This window comes from Urocitellus parryii, chromosome 6 (assembly GCF_045843805.1).
Source record: "Urocitellus parryii isolate mUroPar1 chromosome 6, mUroPar1.hap1, whole genome shotgun sequence".
NCBI classification, from domain to species: Eukaryota; Metazoa; Chordata; class Mammalia; order Rodentia; family Sciuridae; genus Urocitellus; species Urocitellus parryii.
Window position 1 is genome coordinate 166,137,827 of NC_135536.1, and position 18,970 is coordinate 166,156,796.

Sequence of the window (18,970 nt, forward strand, 5' to 3'; positions counted from 1 at the left end):
CTGTGCTACCTTGGCAGTCAATCTCATAATAAGAGAGGCTGCTAAGGGATGGATGATCAGGCCATATACATATGTGGCTACACTGGAGCAAGGGATGATTCTCTTTGGGGGCAGCTGAAAGGGGACAGATGACAGATTTCATCACTCAGAAAGGCATGTAATTTAAGACTTATGAATTATTTATTTCTGGAATATCCCATGCAATATTTTTTAGATTACTGTTGACTGTTGGCATCTAAAATTAATAATAGTGAAACTCGGGTGAGAGGAGATGACTATATTGCAATTTATAAAACTATGATAAAAATATATGCCATTTGATATGGACAAGCAGTCTGAGAAGGTGGCTAAGAATATCTAAATTAAATATGTATATGAGAAGCATAAGAATTAACAAAATATCTAAATAATTATTAATTTTGCTTGAGGATCTATATTTCTAAAAACTTTAAGAACCCAAAATATTAAGTAAGTGTTTTAATACAACAAATATGAAAATTGAAGAGCATAAATAAATATGACAATGTTTTTAGAATTAGCCATGAGAAATCCCTCTCTGAAGTAAACTGGGGAATTAAGTATAAAACTGTATAAAACTAACACTTGAGCTTTGCTCAAAAAGCACTTGTGTAGAATGGCAGTATTTCTAACTATTTTCTGCATTTTAAACTGAAGAGTGCCCTTGTTTTTATACACAAAAAATTTATTTGGTACCAAATCAAGATAGATGGAATATTCTACAACAGATGCTGTTGGCTCACCTGAAAGTATTTGATTTATGGATATTGGGTTCAATTGAATATTCATGAGGTGATTCATTTTAACAAGCAATGGGCATAATATAATTGTTTTGTTTTACTGGTGCTTAGGATCAAGCCTATGGCCTTGCACACACTAAGCACTCACTCTGCCACTGAGCTATATTTCCCCCCAGTCATATTATGAGTTTAAAGTGAAGTCCCAATGAACTGCTACTGTAGGGGAAACAAAAGATTTGTTTTTTTCTGGTTTATGAGACTATTTTATTGGGTAAAAGCCGGAGTGATCTGGGTGCAGGGCATCCTCTGCTGGACAGAATCTGACATTGCAACATTACCCAAGATGCTTGGAGCAGAATGAGAAGGAGGCTTGGTTAGTCTTCAAATGCATAACCAGCTTGGGTAGGGGCACTTTAAAAATTCCTGTAGCCACATTTCAGACCATGAAACCAAATATCCAGAGGTGGTTCCCTGTACTTGCGGTTTTTAGAAGCTCACCAGTTGGTGATAAATGCTTTCAGAATATCCTTGAAAAGATTCTTACTGTCTTGGAGAAAGATGAAAATTTCACATGTAAGATCTGATCTGCAATGGTGTTAGGTACTTACCTGAATCAGGAAGGCTTTGTTCTTACGGAATGGAAATTAAATGAAAGCATTGTGAATTATTATTCAGTTCTATTTACCTTGGGCTTCTCGTCCAGTATCTGCTGGCGGATTTCCTTGTGTTTCTCCAAGAGTTTTTCTTGTCGTTTACCTTGTGCCTCTTCTAACTATAATAAATTATCCAGAAGAGAGAGAGAGAGAGAGAGAGAGAGAGAGAGAGAGAGAGAGAATCATTTTCAGAAAAAAAAAATGCTTTTGAGTTTGTATATATGTATATATACATATATTTTAGAAAAAAAATGAAAGCTTTCAAATCTATGGCACATATTTAATCATGTGGTACTCTGGTCAAGAATAGCCCTTTCATTTACAGAAGACCAGACAAGTTTTGAAGGGGCACAAAGGAAAGGGTGGGATGGGATGATGGACAATAGACTTAGATTTTTGTAAATGTTTGAACATTTTCATTCATAAAATTGAAAATTAAAAATAAGAACTGCCCCTGGGTAAAAGCAGCGACTCCTAGCCAAGTGCCTTGATGCACAGGTAATCCCAGCTCCTTGGGATGTTGAGGCAGTAGAATCACAAATTCATGGCCAGTCTGGGCAATTCAGGGAGACAAAACAAAAAATAAGAGGGACTGGGGATGTGGCTCAGTGTTAGAGGAGCACTGGATTCATTCCCTAGTAACAAAGAAAATAAACAGAGGGGGTACCCGAGTTTCTTTAGCTGCCCTTTCCTTTGGACCTCCACAAAGTAACATGCCCTCCCTTTTGCCCTGTATTCTAAATTCTAAAGAAAATCCCAGCTAAGTGATGAAGATATTAACTGCGGAATAATCTAGATTTACAGGACCCAAAACATCTGGTGACCTTCAGATAACAGAATGTATAATCCCCTTCCCTAATCTTTAGTTCTGGGCATCAACATCACAAAGCCCATAACTTGCTGTGAGGTTTAGCTTGCAGAAAAAGCAATATGCTCCTTTAAAGGGAACACAGGAACTAGCCCCAGGAGGCCAAGCTCATTGTGAGAGGAAAGGGGGGGGGGGGGAAGGAGACACAAGTTCCAGATGACTAGATCCCACTTAGAAGTAGCTTTCCCACCCATTGATTCACTATCAAGTCTTTCTCTCCCTATAAAAGCCCTTTATGCCCCCCCCCCCCCAATTTCCAAGGACATTTCATATCTAGGCTCCTGTCTTTGCAAATGATTCTTGCCAATTTTCAGATTAGTTCTTTTATACATAGAGTGGTTTGAAATAAACTTGCAAAAACATTGATCATGGAATGCCTGCTCCCTGAATTAGCTCTGCTGGGTGCTGGTGATAAACAGATACAACAAGGCATGGTTTTTACTTCCAGAAGTTCTCAATGAGCTCACAAAAATGTTCACATGCAGTTTGCAAAGGATAGAGAGTAATGACCCACATACCCTTTTGATATACTGCACCACCTCCTGGATGTAGGACCGGATCATCTCTGTCTTCTCCCTGAGGCAAATGATGCATAGATCATTACACCAACTCATCTGGAACCTCAGACTTTTAGATGAAAGTTTATGAACTTTTAACATTCTTATTGCTGCTGTGAGGAAAGTATAATTTGTCAGCTGCTGGACAAAGGTCATGTTCCTCCTAAGGCATGAGCTCTGTTTTCATGAAGTGCTCTGAATGAAGGTTGCCTGACAATTTGGACAGTGGGCATTTGGTCATTTCCTGAAGCTCTTTACTTTCTATCTATAAGGCTTTGGGTGTGCCTCAATATTTTATTGAACTACCCTTTATTTGATAGTTCACTGTTAAATTGAAAAACCAGCCTCTACCTCAGAGCAAAGCCTGTCCAAGGAAGCCGGCGTGACCCTGGTCCTTGGAAAGACCAACACAGCACTCCTAGGCACATACCCATCCTGCTGAGTTGTTTATCTACAAATAACAGGAGAGATCTGCTGCGTCAGGTGTCCCTGACTCAGTCAGGCTAGGTGGGGACCCATAGCAACCCCCTAGCAGCCATCAATCAGCATGAGACTTAGAAAATACCTGGGATGCCAGATGACCCTCCCAGCAGTTTATGGAGGTTGATAACATATTGGGAAACCATGTAGTTCAGCTCGTACACCCCTCATGGCTTAAACCAATGTGTTCAAATGAATCTCTCTCTTGTACTGACCAATCACCCCTACCCAACTTGTTCCCACCAGTGAAGGTGCTAATCATGTTTTAGAGTTGTTTTATGATTTTCCCGCGGTGTGTGGGTGTGTGATGATTTGCTAAGAGATGCTATGATGTATGTGAGGTCCCTGCCTTCCCCAAAGAGTGTATAAAACTGCTGCAAACCCTAGGCTCGGGGCTGTCAGCGTCATCAGTTGCTGTGTGTGCGAAGAGGTCTGAGCTAGCTTGCAGTAAACACCTCTTTGTTGCTTACATTGATCTTGGTCTCTGGTGGTCTTTTGGGGGTCCCAAATTCGAGCATAATAAAATCCCTTACAAAGGGGATCATTTGAAAGGTTAATTTGAGGAGAAATTTCACAGAAGGGTCTTGCCTGGTTAAGGATCTGTTACTCTAATGAAAAACAAAATAACTCCCAGGTATAAGTATAACTGAAAGCTCGGCCCTTGTCCCCAGTGCCAACTAATACCAATTTAATAAGGAGGACACGGTTTTGAGAAAAAGGAAAAAGTTGTTTGATTGCTTTGTTAGCAAAGGAGAAACACAGAGGACTCTGGTCCCTGGGGCTGTGATTCTGCCAACAGAGGGCATTTAAAGGAGTTTTTCAAAGGCTACTTTCCAGGTGTGCTCTGGTAGAGGGTACCAGGGCTCCTGATGGTGTGTTAGGATTTACTTGTTAATTTGGGACATATGCACTTCCTAGATTCTCTGGCAGACATCTCCCACCTGTGGAGTACAGATAACTAAAGGGAATCTTGTTCCCCGCCCCCAGCTTAGGGAGTGGGAGAGAGAAAAAGATAAGTAAAACAGGTTCCTTTTAAAAATAAGCCTCAGAGCTATATTCAAAAGGTCAAGTGGACCACTGTAGGGGAGAGTGGATCTTTTAAACTTACTCTTCCATCTGGCTTTTGTCTTTGGATTTAGCTTCTGTTATCTTCTCCTGCCTCTTTTTATCCATTTTCTTCTTTAATTCTTTCTTCTCTCTGAAATCAAAATAGAAGTACAAGGTGAGGTGGGATTTGGCAAATCAAATGGTAACTTGTGTTTAATAAATGTATATAAGCATGCCATGGGAATGAAGGCTTACTTCTCACAGATTTCTTTGAGCTTCTTTAATTGGTTGTTCTGACACTCTTCAGCAACATCTGTCAACTTTTGAATGAGCTGGGGAAAGAAAACAACCAGTTTGTTGTTTTACATGATCATAAATAGAGCTTCCTTCCCCCATACTTTCCACCCCAAATAATAGCATCTGTGGTTAGAAAATCTGTGATGAATGTTTAATAATGGTTAAATTTGCCAGATATCTAACATTTTAAAAGAGGACAGAAGTTAAAACTGTCATATTATTTGGGCATATGGACTTTAATGTGAATTTTTTTTTTAATTAAACTGAATTCATTAGATTGTTGTGCAAGTTATAGCAGCTTGACTCAGGGAAAACAATGTGGAGTTCACCATGTAGAACCAGGTCCTATCTCTACTCTATGACTTATTGAAGCTGGGATTTGGGAAGAGGGTCCATATTTTCTGAATCTACATTCTTGATTTTAAATGAGATTATCACTGCCTTTATTTTTTGGAGGTACTATCACACTTAGAAATTAGCATGATGCAAATGTAAGTTATAATCAATAGTTAATTATAATTCTTGGTTTCCAGCTTTCATTCATTGTTGAATTGGTTCAAGGATGACATGAGTTATCCATCTTATAAACTGATGTTTGTGTCTTTGCAGCTGTTACAATGGAGCATCAGAAATTCTCTTCTGTCCTTCCATTAAATTTTGCATCAGCATGAATGTAATGATTTAGTTATTTTGTTTCCAATTTTCATATCAAACCAAGAGTCAAGGGCACAATTATTTGTTCTTCATGTCCTTGGCACTTTATATAATTCTGGAAAACTAAATGCCTAGTAAGTGCTTATCAATTACATGAAGATAATTTTGCACATTAATGTCTTCTCTTTCTTTGTTACATTATGGAAGCTTTTGCGATTGCTCAAGTGACTATGGCCACTGGACTCAAGGCTTCTCACTGAAGCACCAAAAAGAGAGTGTGGGTTTCCTTTGAGAGGCCTTGTTGCTGTTCCCCAAAGAGAAGATTCTCCTTTTGATTAGTCTTATATAAGTGGTAATTATAATAGTGACATAGTAATATGCAGTGGAGGGTTGGCCCCAGGACCACTTTAAGATACCAAATTCCATGGAGTCCTTTATTTTAAATGGTGTAGCATTGGTATATAACCTACACATATCCTCCTGTATTTTTAATTATCTCTACATCACTTATAATACCTAACACAATGTAAATGGACAAAGACCAGGTTCCTCCTGAGCTCTGTTTTCTATTTATATATAAACATATATATTTACTTATAAATATATAAATAGTTATAATATATTTTAGGGAATAATGTTAAAAAATGTTTGCATACATTTAATGCAGAAACAAGAGTTCTTTTCAAATATTTTTGATCAACTGTTGGTTGAACCTGCAGATGTGGAACCCAAAGATACAGAGATGACTGTAATCCTCATCCAGCAAATTTTCACTGATAATTTATATGTGCTACATATGTTAGGCACAATTTGGAGAGTTTTACATGCATATACTTATTTAATCTGAGAGTTGCCCTATGAGTTGGTGCTATGTCTTCACTTGAGAATTGAACACATTGACATAGAAGGTCAAGTCCTGGGCTCAGAGCCACATAGCTGGTAAGTGTCAGAGCTGGGTACAAATCCAAATAGGCTCCATGGCTCCTGGCCTTCACCACTACTCTATAGTGCCTTTTCATTATGGTATTTAAAATTGTTTTTGAAAGTCCTTGTCAAAGAGAATCAAAGAAGTCAAGGAAGAAATTCTCTTAAGAATTACAATATAGTACCCACATTCCTTTAAAACAAACATAAGGGGCTAGGGGCAGAGCATATAGCTAGAGCATTTGCTGAGCTCTTGTGAAGCTCTGAGTTTGATCTTCAGCACTGCAAAAACAAATAAATAGTAATCAATTAATTAAATAAGTAAATGAAAATTCGATTCATTCATCTGTTAAGTGGCTTAAATCTAAACAAATATTACTGGGGCTTGGGCCACCAGAAAGCATATTTGATCATTCGAAAGACATTGCTTGATTGTGACTGTCCTAGCAATCATGAAATATTACAGACTTGATTTTCAAGAGGTTCTTCATAGCTACCCCACCTTGGATACAACAAGGCTTGGGACCTTTCTGAAAGTGCAGATTCCAGGGTCGTGCCTTAGAATCTGCATTCTTGAGATCTTCCCAGGTGAGGTGGATGCTTTGCCAGACTTTAGGGGCATCTCAGTGGACTGACTCTCCCTTGTCACACAGGCCACTGTTAAATCTCTGGTGATTCATTTGAATTCTGTGATAATCACACTTCTCTTTCCATGTTTTCATCTCCATTACTGTATCCGACTCCAGAATGTTTTCTTCTTTTCTTGTTGATGCCAGCATCTGCTTGCATTTACTGTTTTCCTCCTACCTACTGCCCTCATTCTTAGTACTGACATCCAGTCAACCAAAATACCCGACTTGAGTTCTCACACCTTTCCCGTCCACCCAGTTTGACTTTTATTTGATTTGGTGTCAGCTCCCACACAATCGCCAGCACCTCATTGCCCCGAACTCAACTTCCTCATCTCTAGAAAGGGATGATCCTTCTCTCATAGGGTGGTTGTGAAAGCTTTAAGGAAAAACACAAATACAATTCCCAATGACCACATCCTGAGTCCTTAACTGGGTTTCCTTGCTCTTCCTTCCAAGATCAAGCTTTACTTTCTGTGCTGTCTTCTCTCATGTGTGACAGGATACATCAGCCATTGAATTTTCCCCTCTCAAAATTCCAAAATTCCTGTCTGCACTGGATAAACTCCCTCTGCATAAAAACATGTTCCTACCATTCTGTCCTCCAAGACCGGGAACACAAAACACACACACACACACACACACACACTATATATATATATATATATATATATATATATATATATTCACATCTATATCTATGTGAATATATAACATATGTTATATATAATATATAACATATATTTTAATGTAACTGTTAGGGGTTACCGGGACTGAACCCAGAGGCGCTCTGCCACTGGGCAACATCCCAGTCCTTTTTACTTTTTTACTTTGAGACAGGATCTTGCTAAGCGGCCCAGGCTATCCTGGAACTTGCCATCCTCCTGCTCAAGTAGATGGGATCACAGGTCTGTGTCACCATGTGGACTTACTTGTTTTGTCCTTGACCTGTTTTTTCCATTTCTATGAGTGTATACGCTCCCTCACTATCTCAATTCAGCTCCGAACATTGCTATTCACCTCATTTTGCTTTAAGATCTCAAAAACTGTTTTGTTATTAAACTTTTTGGCCTGTTGTCAGGACTTAAGTTTTATTACTCCAGAGGTTCCTAAATTTTTCCAGATTCACAGAGCCCCTAGGAACTCAATAATTTCTCCATGGCACACCTGGGCAAAAATGAATCAAAAAAACAATTTCATTTATTAAATACATAGATCCAAGCAACATAGTAGTAGTGTTAGTAGTAGTAGTAGTTTTTATAACGTTCAACGTGTTTAGTTGTTTAGTTTCCTTCAAAAATGTATTGGGGCTTTAGTTCAGTAGTATGTTTGCCTAGCTAGCATGCTTGAAGCCCTGAGTTCAATCCCCAGCATTCTCCCAGCCAAAAACAAAACAAAAAAACCCAAAACCAAAACAAACAACAACACCAACAACACCTCGGACCTAAAAAAAATATCCCACAACTGCCAGGCTTGGTGGCAGCAGGCCTGTAATCCCAGCAGCTCGGGAGACTGAGGCAGGAGGATGATGAGTCAAAAGTGAGGTGCTAAGCAACTCAGCAAGACTTTGTCTTTAAAAATAAAAAGTAGGGCTTGGGATGTGGCTCAGTGGTCTAGGGCCCCCCCTCCCCAAGTTCAATCCCTAGTACCAAAAAAAAAAAAAAAATCCCATATGCCCCAGTGAGTTCAGTGTAGTGCCTGAGAGTGCCTTGGTACCAAGTTTGGGAATCATGACTTCAATGTCATGATGTTAGTGGCCCACCACACACAAGAAACTCCTTTATTCTCAAGATCACAACTACTCCCCTTTCAACTCTCTTCAATTCAGTTCAAGATCTCCAACTGCCTGCTGACCAGTTCTACCTGATGATACCTCCCCACCATCCCTACCTCCATATTTGTACATACAAGTTCACAATTTGTCTCACACAAGACAAAACAGTATATTCTTTCATTTTTAACAGTATCATTGTTCAGCTCAAAAGTGTACATTGCCTTTGACCTCCCTCTTTGGGCCTTTCACACGGAGTGGGTAATAGAGATTTGCTCATTTCTCCTGTCACCTGTATCTCAAGGCTGTGTGGTAACAGGACCCTGGTTCTGATCATTATTAACTCTCTTCTGGACATGCCAAGGATTTCCTTCCTTCCTTTAGTCCCTCCTCAGCTTTTCTTTATCCCAGATAGTCTTCTTTTTAGATGTCCCAAAGACATAACTGGCCCTTTGTCTTCAAATATGACATGCTCCAGTTCTGAATTTCCTTTCCCACATTAGCATTCATCATATCCAATAAAGTAGATTATATTTTGTTCACAGAACTATCCAGATACACACCTATGTTCATACTTTATCTCATGTTCCCTTCCCCTCAATGATACTCCCTTGTGAGTATGACACAGCTCAGATATAGATCATTCTCTTGATGAGAAAAAGTTGTATTGAGCTGTGCTGCTATCACTGTTTCTGACTGGGGAGTGGACACCAGCCCAGGTCTCCTTCTTCCATGTCCTTTCCTTTCTGAACCTACCCTTGGGGATTCTTCCCCTTTATTCTTTCAATTGGCTTTTCTATAAGTATCAATTGCAGACACTTACCTTTTGTAATAAAAACTTTATTGTTGTTCTATAAGAGGATGTCACTCTTGTGATATCCCTCTCTTTATTTATTTATTTATTTTTTTCCACGCTCTACACAAAATAGGCGCTTACAAATAATAATGGTTCAGGAGATAATTATGAACAAAATCTCCTCAGTTTTGAAGCTACACTAACTCCAAACTCAGAGTTAGCTACGGAACTTCACACGCCCATAATGGACTATCTTATTGGAAACTTTTTTTTTTTTTTTTAGTTGTCAATGGACCTTTATTTTATTTTATTTATATGTGGTGCTGAGAATCAAACCCAGTGCCTCACACATGTTAGGCAAGTACTCACTCTATCACTGAGGTATAACTCCTTAAAAAGTATTACAAGCTAGGTTTTGTTCACAGAGAAACAAATGCCTTCATGTAATGTAATATCTAGATGTATTTTTTTTGGGGGGGTGGGGAGGATACCAGGGATTGAACTCAGAGAGATTCAACTACTGAGTCCAATCCCCAGCCCTATTTTGGACTTTATATTTAGAGACAGGGTCTCACTGAGTTGCTTAGCACTTCCCTCTTGCTGAGGCTGGCTTTGAACTCTGCCTCAGCCTCCTGAGCCACTGGTATTACAGGTGTGCACCACTGTGCCTGGCTAGATGTATTTTTAAAAATATGACTTTTGCCTATGACTAATGAAAATGGGGTTTCCCTAGAATCTCAAAGAATATGTTTTTAAAGGACAACACCTCTGCTCATATGACAAATATGCAAAAGTCTGTCTAGTGTGTGTGCACTTCTGGGTCTCTCCTACTCTTCCTCACTACAGACCCTTCCCTGTGACACTCTGCCTTTTCTGGCTATTTTTGTAAAAGATCATTGCTCTTGTTGTAATTCTGCCAAGCGGCATTTCCTATTTTCATTTAAACTGTGACTCCTTAAGTTCCAGGAGACAGAATGATTAATACTATGACATTGTTAAGAGTATGCCATTGTTGTTAAACTCATACTAAACTGGTAATGAGGATATATATGTACATCAATAATTGATCTCTTTCCTACCCTATAAAGAGAGGTTTCTGGACTCACATGTGGTTTTCTCTACCTAATACTACTTCTCTGGGAAGAACTTTCTCTGCTTTCTGACTGTCTGGCATGATGCCCATGAAAGCTTCTATGTCTTTTAACTCCCATCTCTTGGCCAAGGTTATGGGTCCAGGGGAGGCAATAATAAACCTTGGGTGATTTCTCAAAGGCTGCGAGCTTGGGACAATCATATGGCCCAAGATCTTTCCTACATGTCAATAGAGAAAGGAAGAAAACAGTTTGGTGCCTATGTCTGCTGATAAAGGGAAAGCTCATCTGCTGGTTTGGAAAAAAACTAAAAATATTCTGCAGAGAAAAGCAAAAGTGGGGGGCGGGGAGAATGCTTAGGAGCTATAGAAAGTTCTATAGAATGGCACACTGTCCCTTCCCTTTCCTTGGTTTGGATAGTCATTCTCTTCTTACAAAATAAAAATTTCTGTACTTATCATCAAATAAGATGAAGGAATATCTGGGTTTTGATCCAAAGTTTATGTTGCATAACATATGAAAATAGAACCCAGAAGAGTGATTTTCACACAGCAATTGAAGGGCTTTTTAACTAACATAAGGGCAGAGCACACTGACTTTTGATGTATTTATTAGTAGACATACTTTTAAAAAAATGCCTGTTCAAAAAAAAAAAAAAACTACTCAATAATTTATTAGCCACAAACCTCATTGAAACTAAACAGTCATTATAGATAGAAAAGAAGCAAAGATTAATTTTAGAATTCTAGGAAATAAACCAAGAGGGTACACGGTAAACTGAAATACTGTAAACACCATTTGGTTTTCACTTTTGGTATAATTTTTGTTTTGCTGCTCCAAAGAAATAGACACATCACAATTACTTTGCTTATTTGTTTACCACTCATGACAACTCTCCTAGATAAATGTCCCAAACCTTTTAAGGAGTCCAAAGAAAAGCCTTGGGGATTCAAATTTTATGCTTGTTATCAACTCCATGCTAAATTTCACTTGGTTTAGTCATTTGAGGGTGAGAAAATGGTTTCCATGGAAGAGAATAATTCCCTGAGGCTAAATCAAAAGGAATTAAAAAAAAAAAATGTGTGGAGAGAAGTTGGAGTATTTGGAGTCTCTTCTGAGAAGGATAATTTTGGAAAATGGGCAGAGGCCAAGTATAGAAGAGTCACATTTTGGGCACAATGCATCTTCCTTCCCCATCCATGAATATCTGAAGAATGTCTCTTCTTTGATGCTGGTCGGAGCTGCCACTCCTGAGTTTTCACTATAAATTGTTTTTCTATAAAAAAATTAAGTTGCCATGCAGCTGAACTAAGTCATGATATAAAAACCAAACACATTACTGGTGATTTATAAATGAGGTGGACGCTTATTCTGGGGTGTGTGTTCTGGCTATTCAAATTGAGAAACACTCATTCATTTATGCAATACATATCTACTGAGCACCTATGATGTGCCATGTCCCACTTGAGATGGTTTCCTCCATTCTCCCTTTTTTTCAAGAGAACATCTTGGTCAAAAAGGGCAACCATCTTAATCATTCTCTGAGATACTCTTTCATACTTACCAATTATCATTTTTTATTTTCCTTAGCTGAATAGAATTTACGTGGTTTCTCTACCATTTGGCCCAGCTATCCTGTTCCTAGGCTTATACCCAAAGGACTTAAAAACACAAACTACAGGGACACAGTCATATCAATGTTTATAGCAGCACAATGCACAATAGCTAAATTGTGGAACCAATCCAGGTGCCTTTCAGTAAATGAGTGAATAAAGAAAATATGGTATATATACACCATGGAACATTACTCAGCATTAAAAGAGAATAAAATCATGGCATTTTCAGGTAAATGAATGGAGTTAGAGAATATAATGCTAAGTGAAGTAAGCAAAAAAAAAAAAAAAAAAAGGATTTATGTGGTTTCTTATTTGAACCTAAGTGCCCCGCCCCCGAACCTGCTGAGTGCTGGGGAATTAAACCCAGGACCATTACAAGCTAAGCAGCACTCTACCACTGAACTACACCTTTAGCCATGAATCTAAATGCTTAAATGATCCTAGTGAGTAGGGAAGCAAAAATGAAAATTTCATTGAGACTCTTACTCAATGTTAAATAGGTTTATCCAAGGAACTCATAACATTTTAAATTATTTTTCACTTTTAAATTATGTCAATATAAATGCCAGTTCTTTAGCTTTCTGGGAGATGTAAATGGGTCAATGTAAAATCCTTCCTTTGACTCAAAATATTTTAAAACTTGTTTTAAAAAAATCAAGAAGTTGGATAAAGGGAGCTAGAGTTTAGATGTATTGTTTTATTAGCATAGGTTTTGCTTGGATTGTGCCATCTCAATGTTCTCAGTCTTGTTTCCCAGTCGGTAAAATATCAGGACAAAATCATCTCTAAGAGTTCCTTTGTTAAGTTATAAAACAATGAACATAAGTGTGATTTTAGAATTCAATTATGGCTTAAAATATTATAAAAAATACTAAAAGCAGGCGTTTATGGCCATGAATGTTCATGAAATATTATTTTTATGCTACAAAACGTTTCATTTAAAATGGCTCATATACAAGGTGGCATGTTCTTAAAGTTCCAGCTATATGGGAGCCTGAGCCAACAGGATCACTTGAACCCAGGAGTTCCAGATCAATTTGGGCAGCTTTATGAGACTAAATCTCATTAAATTTTTTTTAAAAAATTTAGCTTTAAATAAGAAATTAGAATAGACCACAGAATTATCCCTTTGTAACTATAAATGTGAATGAGGGTGTTTACAAAAGTTATTGAAAACTAGGTGCAGGCCAGGTGTGGTGGCACACGCCTGTAATCCTAGCAGCTCAGGAGGCTGAGACAGGAGGATCCTGAGTTCAAAGCCAGCCTCAGCAATGGTGAGGTGCTAAGCAACCCAGTGAGACCCTGTCTCTAAATAAAATGCAAAATAGGGAAATAAGGCTGAAGATGTGGCTCAGTGGTTGAGTGATCCTGAGTTAAAGAAATAAAAATAAAAAAGAAAAGCTCAGAATTCATAAATGATGCAATTATAAATTTTTTATTAAAATAGAAAAAAATGAGAAAATGTTTGCATCTGAACTAATTAAATGAGATCATATCTGATTAAAACTAGAGGACAAAAGATCCCAGACAAACCACTAAAACTTTAGCAAAAGGCTTCATAATTCTAAAAAGAGGTCAAAGTCACTTAATTTAGAATAAATTAAACAAATATTACTTAACACTTAGATGGAGGAAGGTAGCAATAATGTTCAAATGGATACTTTCAAATAATTGTAAAAGGGGATCTAACTAGAGGACACAAAACTTGGTTTGTTTTTTATAATTAAACTGGGACAATAAAACATGGGCTCTCAACAGTCTATTTGAAGGGTAGGTCCAGAAGAGCTGCCCATGAAGATAAATACTGTGTCAATCATCTTTTTTCTTAATGCAAAATATGTCATTTTAACATCCCTCACTTGCCAGATGTAATGCAATGATTCCTATAATTCCAGAGGGCACAAAATAAATAATCAGGCTTGTGGATTTTATTTTGGAATTTTCCTTTACAGCAGACTCTCTTTGGTTCCTGAAGCTTCTTTTAAGTTGACACAAATCAAAGTCATTCTTTGCTTTGCTTTTGGATTTGGTTCTATTTATTGCCTTTCCCCCTTAATCTTCTCTAGTCAACAATTAACATCATAAAAAATAAATTAAGATAATATATATTGTGCACAAAAATAAAGAAAAACCAAAGTTGAAAAATCTGTTTTTTCAATCTAAAATCCCTAATTATTATTTTAATATATCCAAGTTGGATTATCTCTATATTCTATAATTTAAGGGAAACTTGCATTACAATTGGAGAAAGACTTTATATGCATTCTTGTCCAATTTTTTTTAAATTTTAGAAATAGTGATATAGACACTCAAAATGGTGAAATAATATAGTTAAAGTTATATAGGTGAAAATAAAAATTACTTGTCCTCACACAAAATCCTTTGCAAATTATGCTATCATGAAGAAAGATGATTATATTCTATTTTGTTAAATTTCCTTGGATGATTTTTATTGAATCTAACATTCAAACTATAAGGGGCTGTGCACAGATTTTTCCCCCCCAAAACAGTTCCAGTTCTGTACTACTCCCTGTATCTGCATTCTTTACATTGTGACTTACAGCTGCTCTCAACAAGAGATACGGCACATTTCCCTGGCCCCTAACTCCGGGCAAGTTTTATGACTTGCTTCAGTCAACAGAATGAGAAACAAGTGATAAGATCTGTACAAGACCTTGCACACTTCCACTTGCTCTCAATTGGAATCCTTTCCAACTTCTGTTTGAATAAACCCAGGCAGCAAGCCTGTCGGATGGTGAGAGACAGTGGATCAATCACCTGCACTGACACAGCTGATAATTAGCCAAACCCCAGGAGCAGGGCTTGCTGTGACTGGCAGCTGAATGTAAGAAACAGACATAAGCCCAACCAAGACAGCATGAACCATCCAGTTGTGTCAAACCCAAATTGCTGACACACAGAATCATGAGCTAAATAAATGGTTGTTTTAACCCAATAAGTTTTAGGGTACTCACTATGCAAAAATCTAACTGTTAAAGATGGGCATACTAATAGCAGTATTTGTGACTTCACAGCCGTGTTCCGAATCACAGTAAGTTCCTGAGAGGAGGGACCACAATTAGGTTTGGGCCACACTGAATCCTTCTACCTGAATGTGTACCACAGCAGGCCTTCAAAAAGTTCTGGTGAATGAATGGCTATGCAAGAATACTTAACCCTCAGTCTCTTAATAATGATAAATGAAACAATACAGCATCAACCCAAGGAGACAAACCAATAGTAAAACAGGGAATGCTTGTGAACAGGTCATTTGTAGAAAAAAAGAAATGCAAAAAGCCAGTGCACATATGGAAATATGCTCATCCTTCCTCATAAGTAAAGCAATATAATTTAAGGTAAATACAATTTTTAGCCATTTGGTCTGGAATAATTTTTTTTTAAAGACAAAACTCTAGAAGGATATAGATATCAGACATTGTGATAGTGTACATTGACAAAACTTTTTTGGAGAGCAATTTTCCAGAAATTCTAGAATAATGTTCTCTATAACATTAGTGTAATAACATCAACAATAAAAGAGAATAAACACAGCTCAAAATTACATTGGTAGGGAACTGAATAAATAAATTAAACTACAATCATACAATGAAATAATATAAAGTCATTGAGCAACATTAAAAAGCATGACAGAAAAAAACTGCCCATGACATAATGCTTAAGCAAAAAGAGCAGACTGTAGACAGTATATAGATTTGGATCGTGTGTGTGTGTGTGTGTGTGTGTGTGTGGAGAGAGAGAGAGAGAGAGAGAGAGAGAGAGAGAGAGAGAGAGAGAGAGAGAGAGAAACAAACACCAACACCATTAGGATAATGATCAGAAAATTCACAAATAACACATTTGACAATTGCTTTTTCCTTATTTCCCTACTAAAATCTTTTACTCATTTGTCATTTTTTTTTGTTTGTTTGGGAAAGCATAACCATTAATCTCTCAAGAAAAATTACCCTAGGTTAAAGCCAGCATATCAGAGGAAGACAGATAACACTACATTATCAATAGAGATTATGTCTGCATTGCAATTGCCCCTGGCATATATACTTCAGCTGAGTGACCCCAAAAGGAAGGAAAGGCAAGAGCATTTTCCAGACAGCTGGAACAACATGTGGAGCTGATACGAATCATCAAAGGAAGATGACGAGTTCCCTCAAGCTGCAGCGGGATGTCAATAGCTATAATACACATTTATATGTGATGTATAAATTTATTAGCCAATTCATGTATTGCACCAAAATAGCAGGGGTTCATGAAAAGCAATGTTTTCTGTGCTTGTTATTTCTCTTCTTTACAGTTGAAAGAGGTGAGAATTATTCCATTCTCCACTGGGCAGATGAGAACAGTGTCCTAAAATGAGGACATTTGATTCTAGAGCCCTACTCATTGCTATCACATTTTGATGTTGCCATTTAATTTATAGCCCATAAGTATTTTCCCACAGATTTCGGTCTGAAACATAGTATTCAGTCTACTGGGATTGGCAGGGAAATGGGGAACTCAGGTTAGTGGGTACTAATGTTGGTTTGGGGTTTTGGAATGATTGTTGGTGTGACAGCCAAGAGGATCTGTAATAAGACTATGAGGTACCAAGGACAAGGGGAAGTAAGGGAGAAATGGATGGATTAGAATGGATTAGAATACATGCAGGAGCTGATGTGGTGGTATAGCTCAGTGGTACAGTGATTGTCTAGCATGCATAAGGCCTTAGGCATGATTCCCAGCACAGAGAAAGAGAGAGGGGTGCTGAGGGAGAGAGGGAATAGAAGAAAGAAAGAAAAGAAAAAGAAAGGAAGGAAGGGTTTATTAATTTATAATGCTAGGATATTATGTTGATTCATAGTAAATTTATAGAGTTTATCAGTTTATAAAGTTAGGAAAATTATTGCTACATGTTTGCTTTCATTTATTAGAACTATTAGTTACACATACTCCCTGAATGTGTGCAGCAACCACGTCGTAAGTTTAATTCATTTTTATTTCTATCTATCAGAGTGTTGTACAAATATGAAGTGTTCAATAAACATCTGTGAAGTAATTTATTAATTCTATGGCTTTTTATTGATTCTTAATCTGTGGGTACCAGCATTGAAATGCATAATCCTTAGCCAAAGCACATTGGTATTTAATCCTCAAAGAATTCTGGGAGATGAAATATCTCTTGCTTAATTTTTCTCATCACTCAAATATTCCTTTTTACCTGGGGCCTACTCACTTTTTAATTACATTTCCATTGGTCTGATTTAGCCTGAGAAACCTGCTCATCACTCAAAAGCACCACCAAAGAGAACTGAAACTTCTGGGTACCTTTCAGTTAAAAAGATTCCCTGGCAGAATAATTTCTAGTTATTACAAGTGAAGCTGCTTTAGACTAAAGGTATGTAGAATAAACTATGGATGCCCCCTAGTGGCCATGAAATAAACTTTGTGTTGTTCTAAATCCAAAGTGTTCCAGCCATTGACCTCTTAATAAAGGTCTGTACATGTTTGTTCAAAAGGCATTGGGAATTCACTGAAGCCCAAATCCACAATCATAGTGTAGAAGAAATGAGCATTTTTAATACAATGCTTACATTTTTCCCAAAGGGCCAGGCTGACATAGAAATGTACTTATTTTTTTCTGAATTCTAAAATGCAAATCAAAACTATTCTAAGATTTCACCTCACTCCAGTCAGAATGGCAGCTATTATGAAGACCAAAAACAATAAGTGTTGGCAAGGATGTGGGGGAAAAAGTTACACTCATACACTGCTGGTGTGACTGCAAATTGGTGCACCCAATATGGAAAGCAGTATGGAGATTTCTTGGAAAATTGGGAATGGAAGCACCATTTGACCCAGTTATCCCTGTCCTTAGTCTATACCCAAAAGACTTAAAAACAGCATACTAGGGGCTGGGGATGTGGCTCAAGCAGTAGTGCTCTCGCCTGGCATGCATGGGGTGCTGGGTTCGATCCTCAGCACCACATAAAAATAAAATAAAGATGTTGTGACCACCAAAAACTAAAAATAAATATTTAAAAAATTCTCTCTCTCTCTCTCTCTCTTAAAAAAACACAGCATACTACAGGGTCACAGCCACATCAATGTTTATAGCAGCACAGTTCACAATAGCTAAACTGTGGTACCAACCTATATGCCCTTCAATAGATGAACAGATAAAATTTTAAAATGCACACCACCTCCTCTGCTTCTTGGGTGAGGTTTTCCCATTTATAAGTTTGCCTGGACCTTTAAACCAACCTGCTCCTTCAGGAGAAAACCTACTGAGTTGATTTTCATACCCTTATTACTGGAATTATATATGCTGCTTTTTATCTAGGTATTGCTCATGGAATGTCGGATTTTTCAGTTCTTTTCTGTGATTTCTGCATCCCATTTCCACAGCTCAAGTTCACTCCTCCCAATAGGCCTTCTTGGGAAATCTAGACTTCTGTTTTTAATCTCTATTCAGTATTCTTATTTTGGGAATCTCCTATGAATATTAGGATACTCTCTTACTCTGCCACAGTTTTTTTTTTTTTTTTTTTTGTGAAAAAAAAATTGCCATGTTTCTTTTCTTGGAAAATGGAGTCTTGCTCAAGGGTTGGGTCCCTGGGGAAACCCCAGATGATGGTGGCTGAGTTTTGTAGACTTCTAAGTAACATTCATTCTATTGGTGAACTTGAGTCATCTGCTAGTGAATGCCACGACTTCTCAACCTCTTGGTCCACGGTTGGCTTGAACTGCCCCTGCCTGGAGGACCAGTTCTCACCATGTCCAGGACAAGACAGACCCAGAGTGGTCACTGTGACTTTAGATCATGTCAGTCTTCTGT

At 37.7% G+C, this 18,970-nt stretch overlaps 1 protein-coding gene across 1 annotated transcript in view; it reads right to left on the minus strand.

Annotated features, from left to right (window-relative positions):
* Plcb1 (phospholipase C beta 1) overlaps window positions 1-18,970 on the minus strand; it is a 251,856-nt gene that overhangs the window by 84,878 nt on the left and 148,008 nt on the right. The window contains exons 26-29 of the mRNA XM_026385821.2: window positions 4,619-4,695; window positions 4,425-4,514; window positions 2,798-2,855; window positions 1,444-1,530 (exon numbers count right to left, since the gene is read on the minus strand). Coding sequence (XP_026241606.1) covers window positions 1,444-1,530; window positions 2,798-2,855; window positions 4,425-4,514; window positions 4,619-4,695 — 312 coding nt within the window. The remainder of the gene's footprint in view (window positions 1-1,443; window positions 1,531-2,797; window positions 2,856-4,424; window positions 4,515-4,618; window positions 4,696-18,970) is intronic.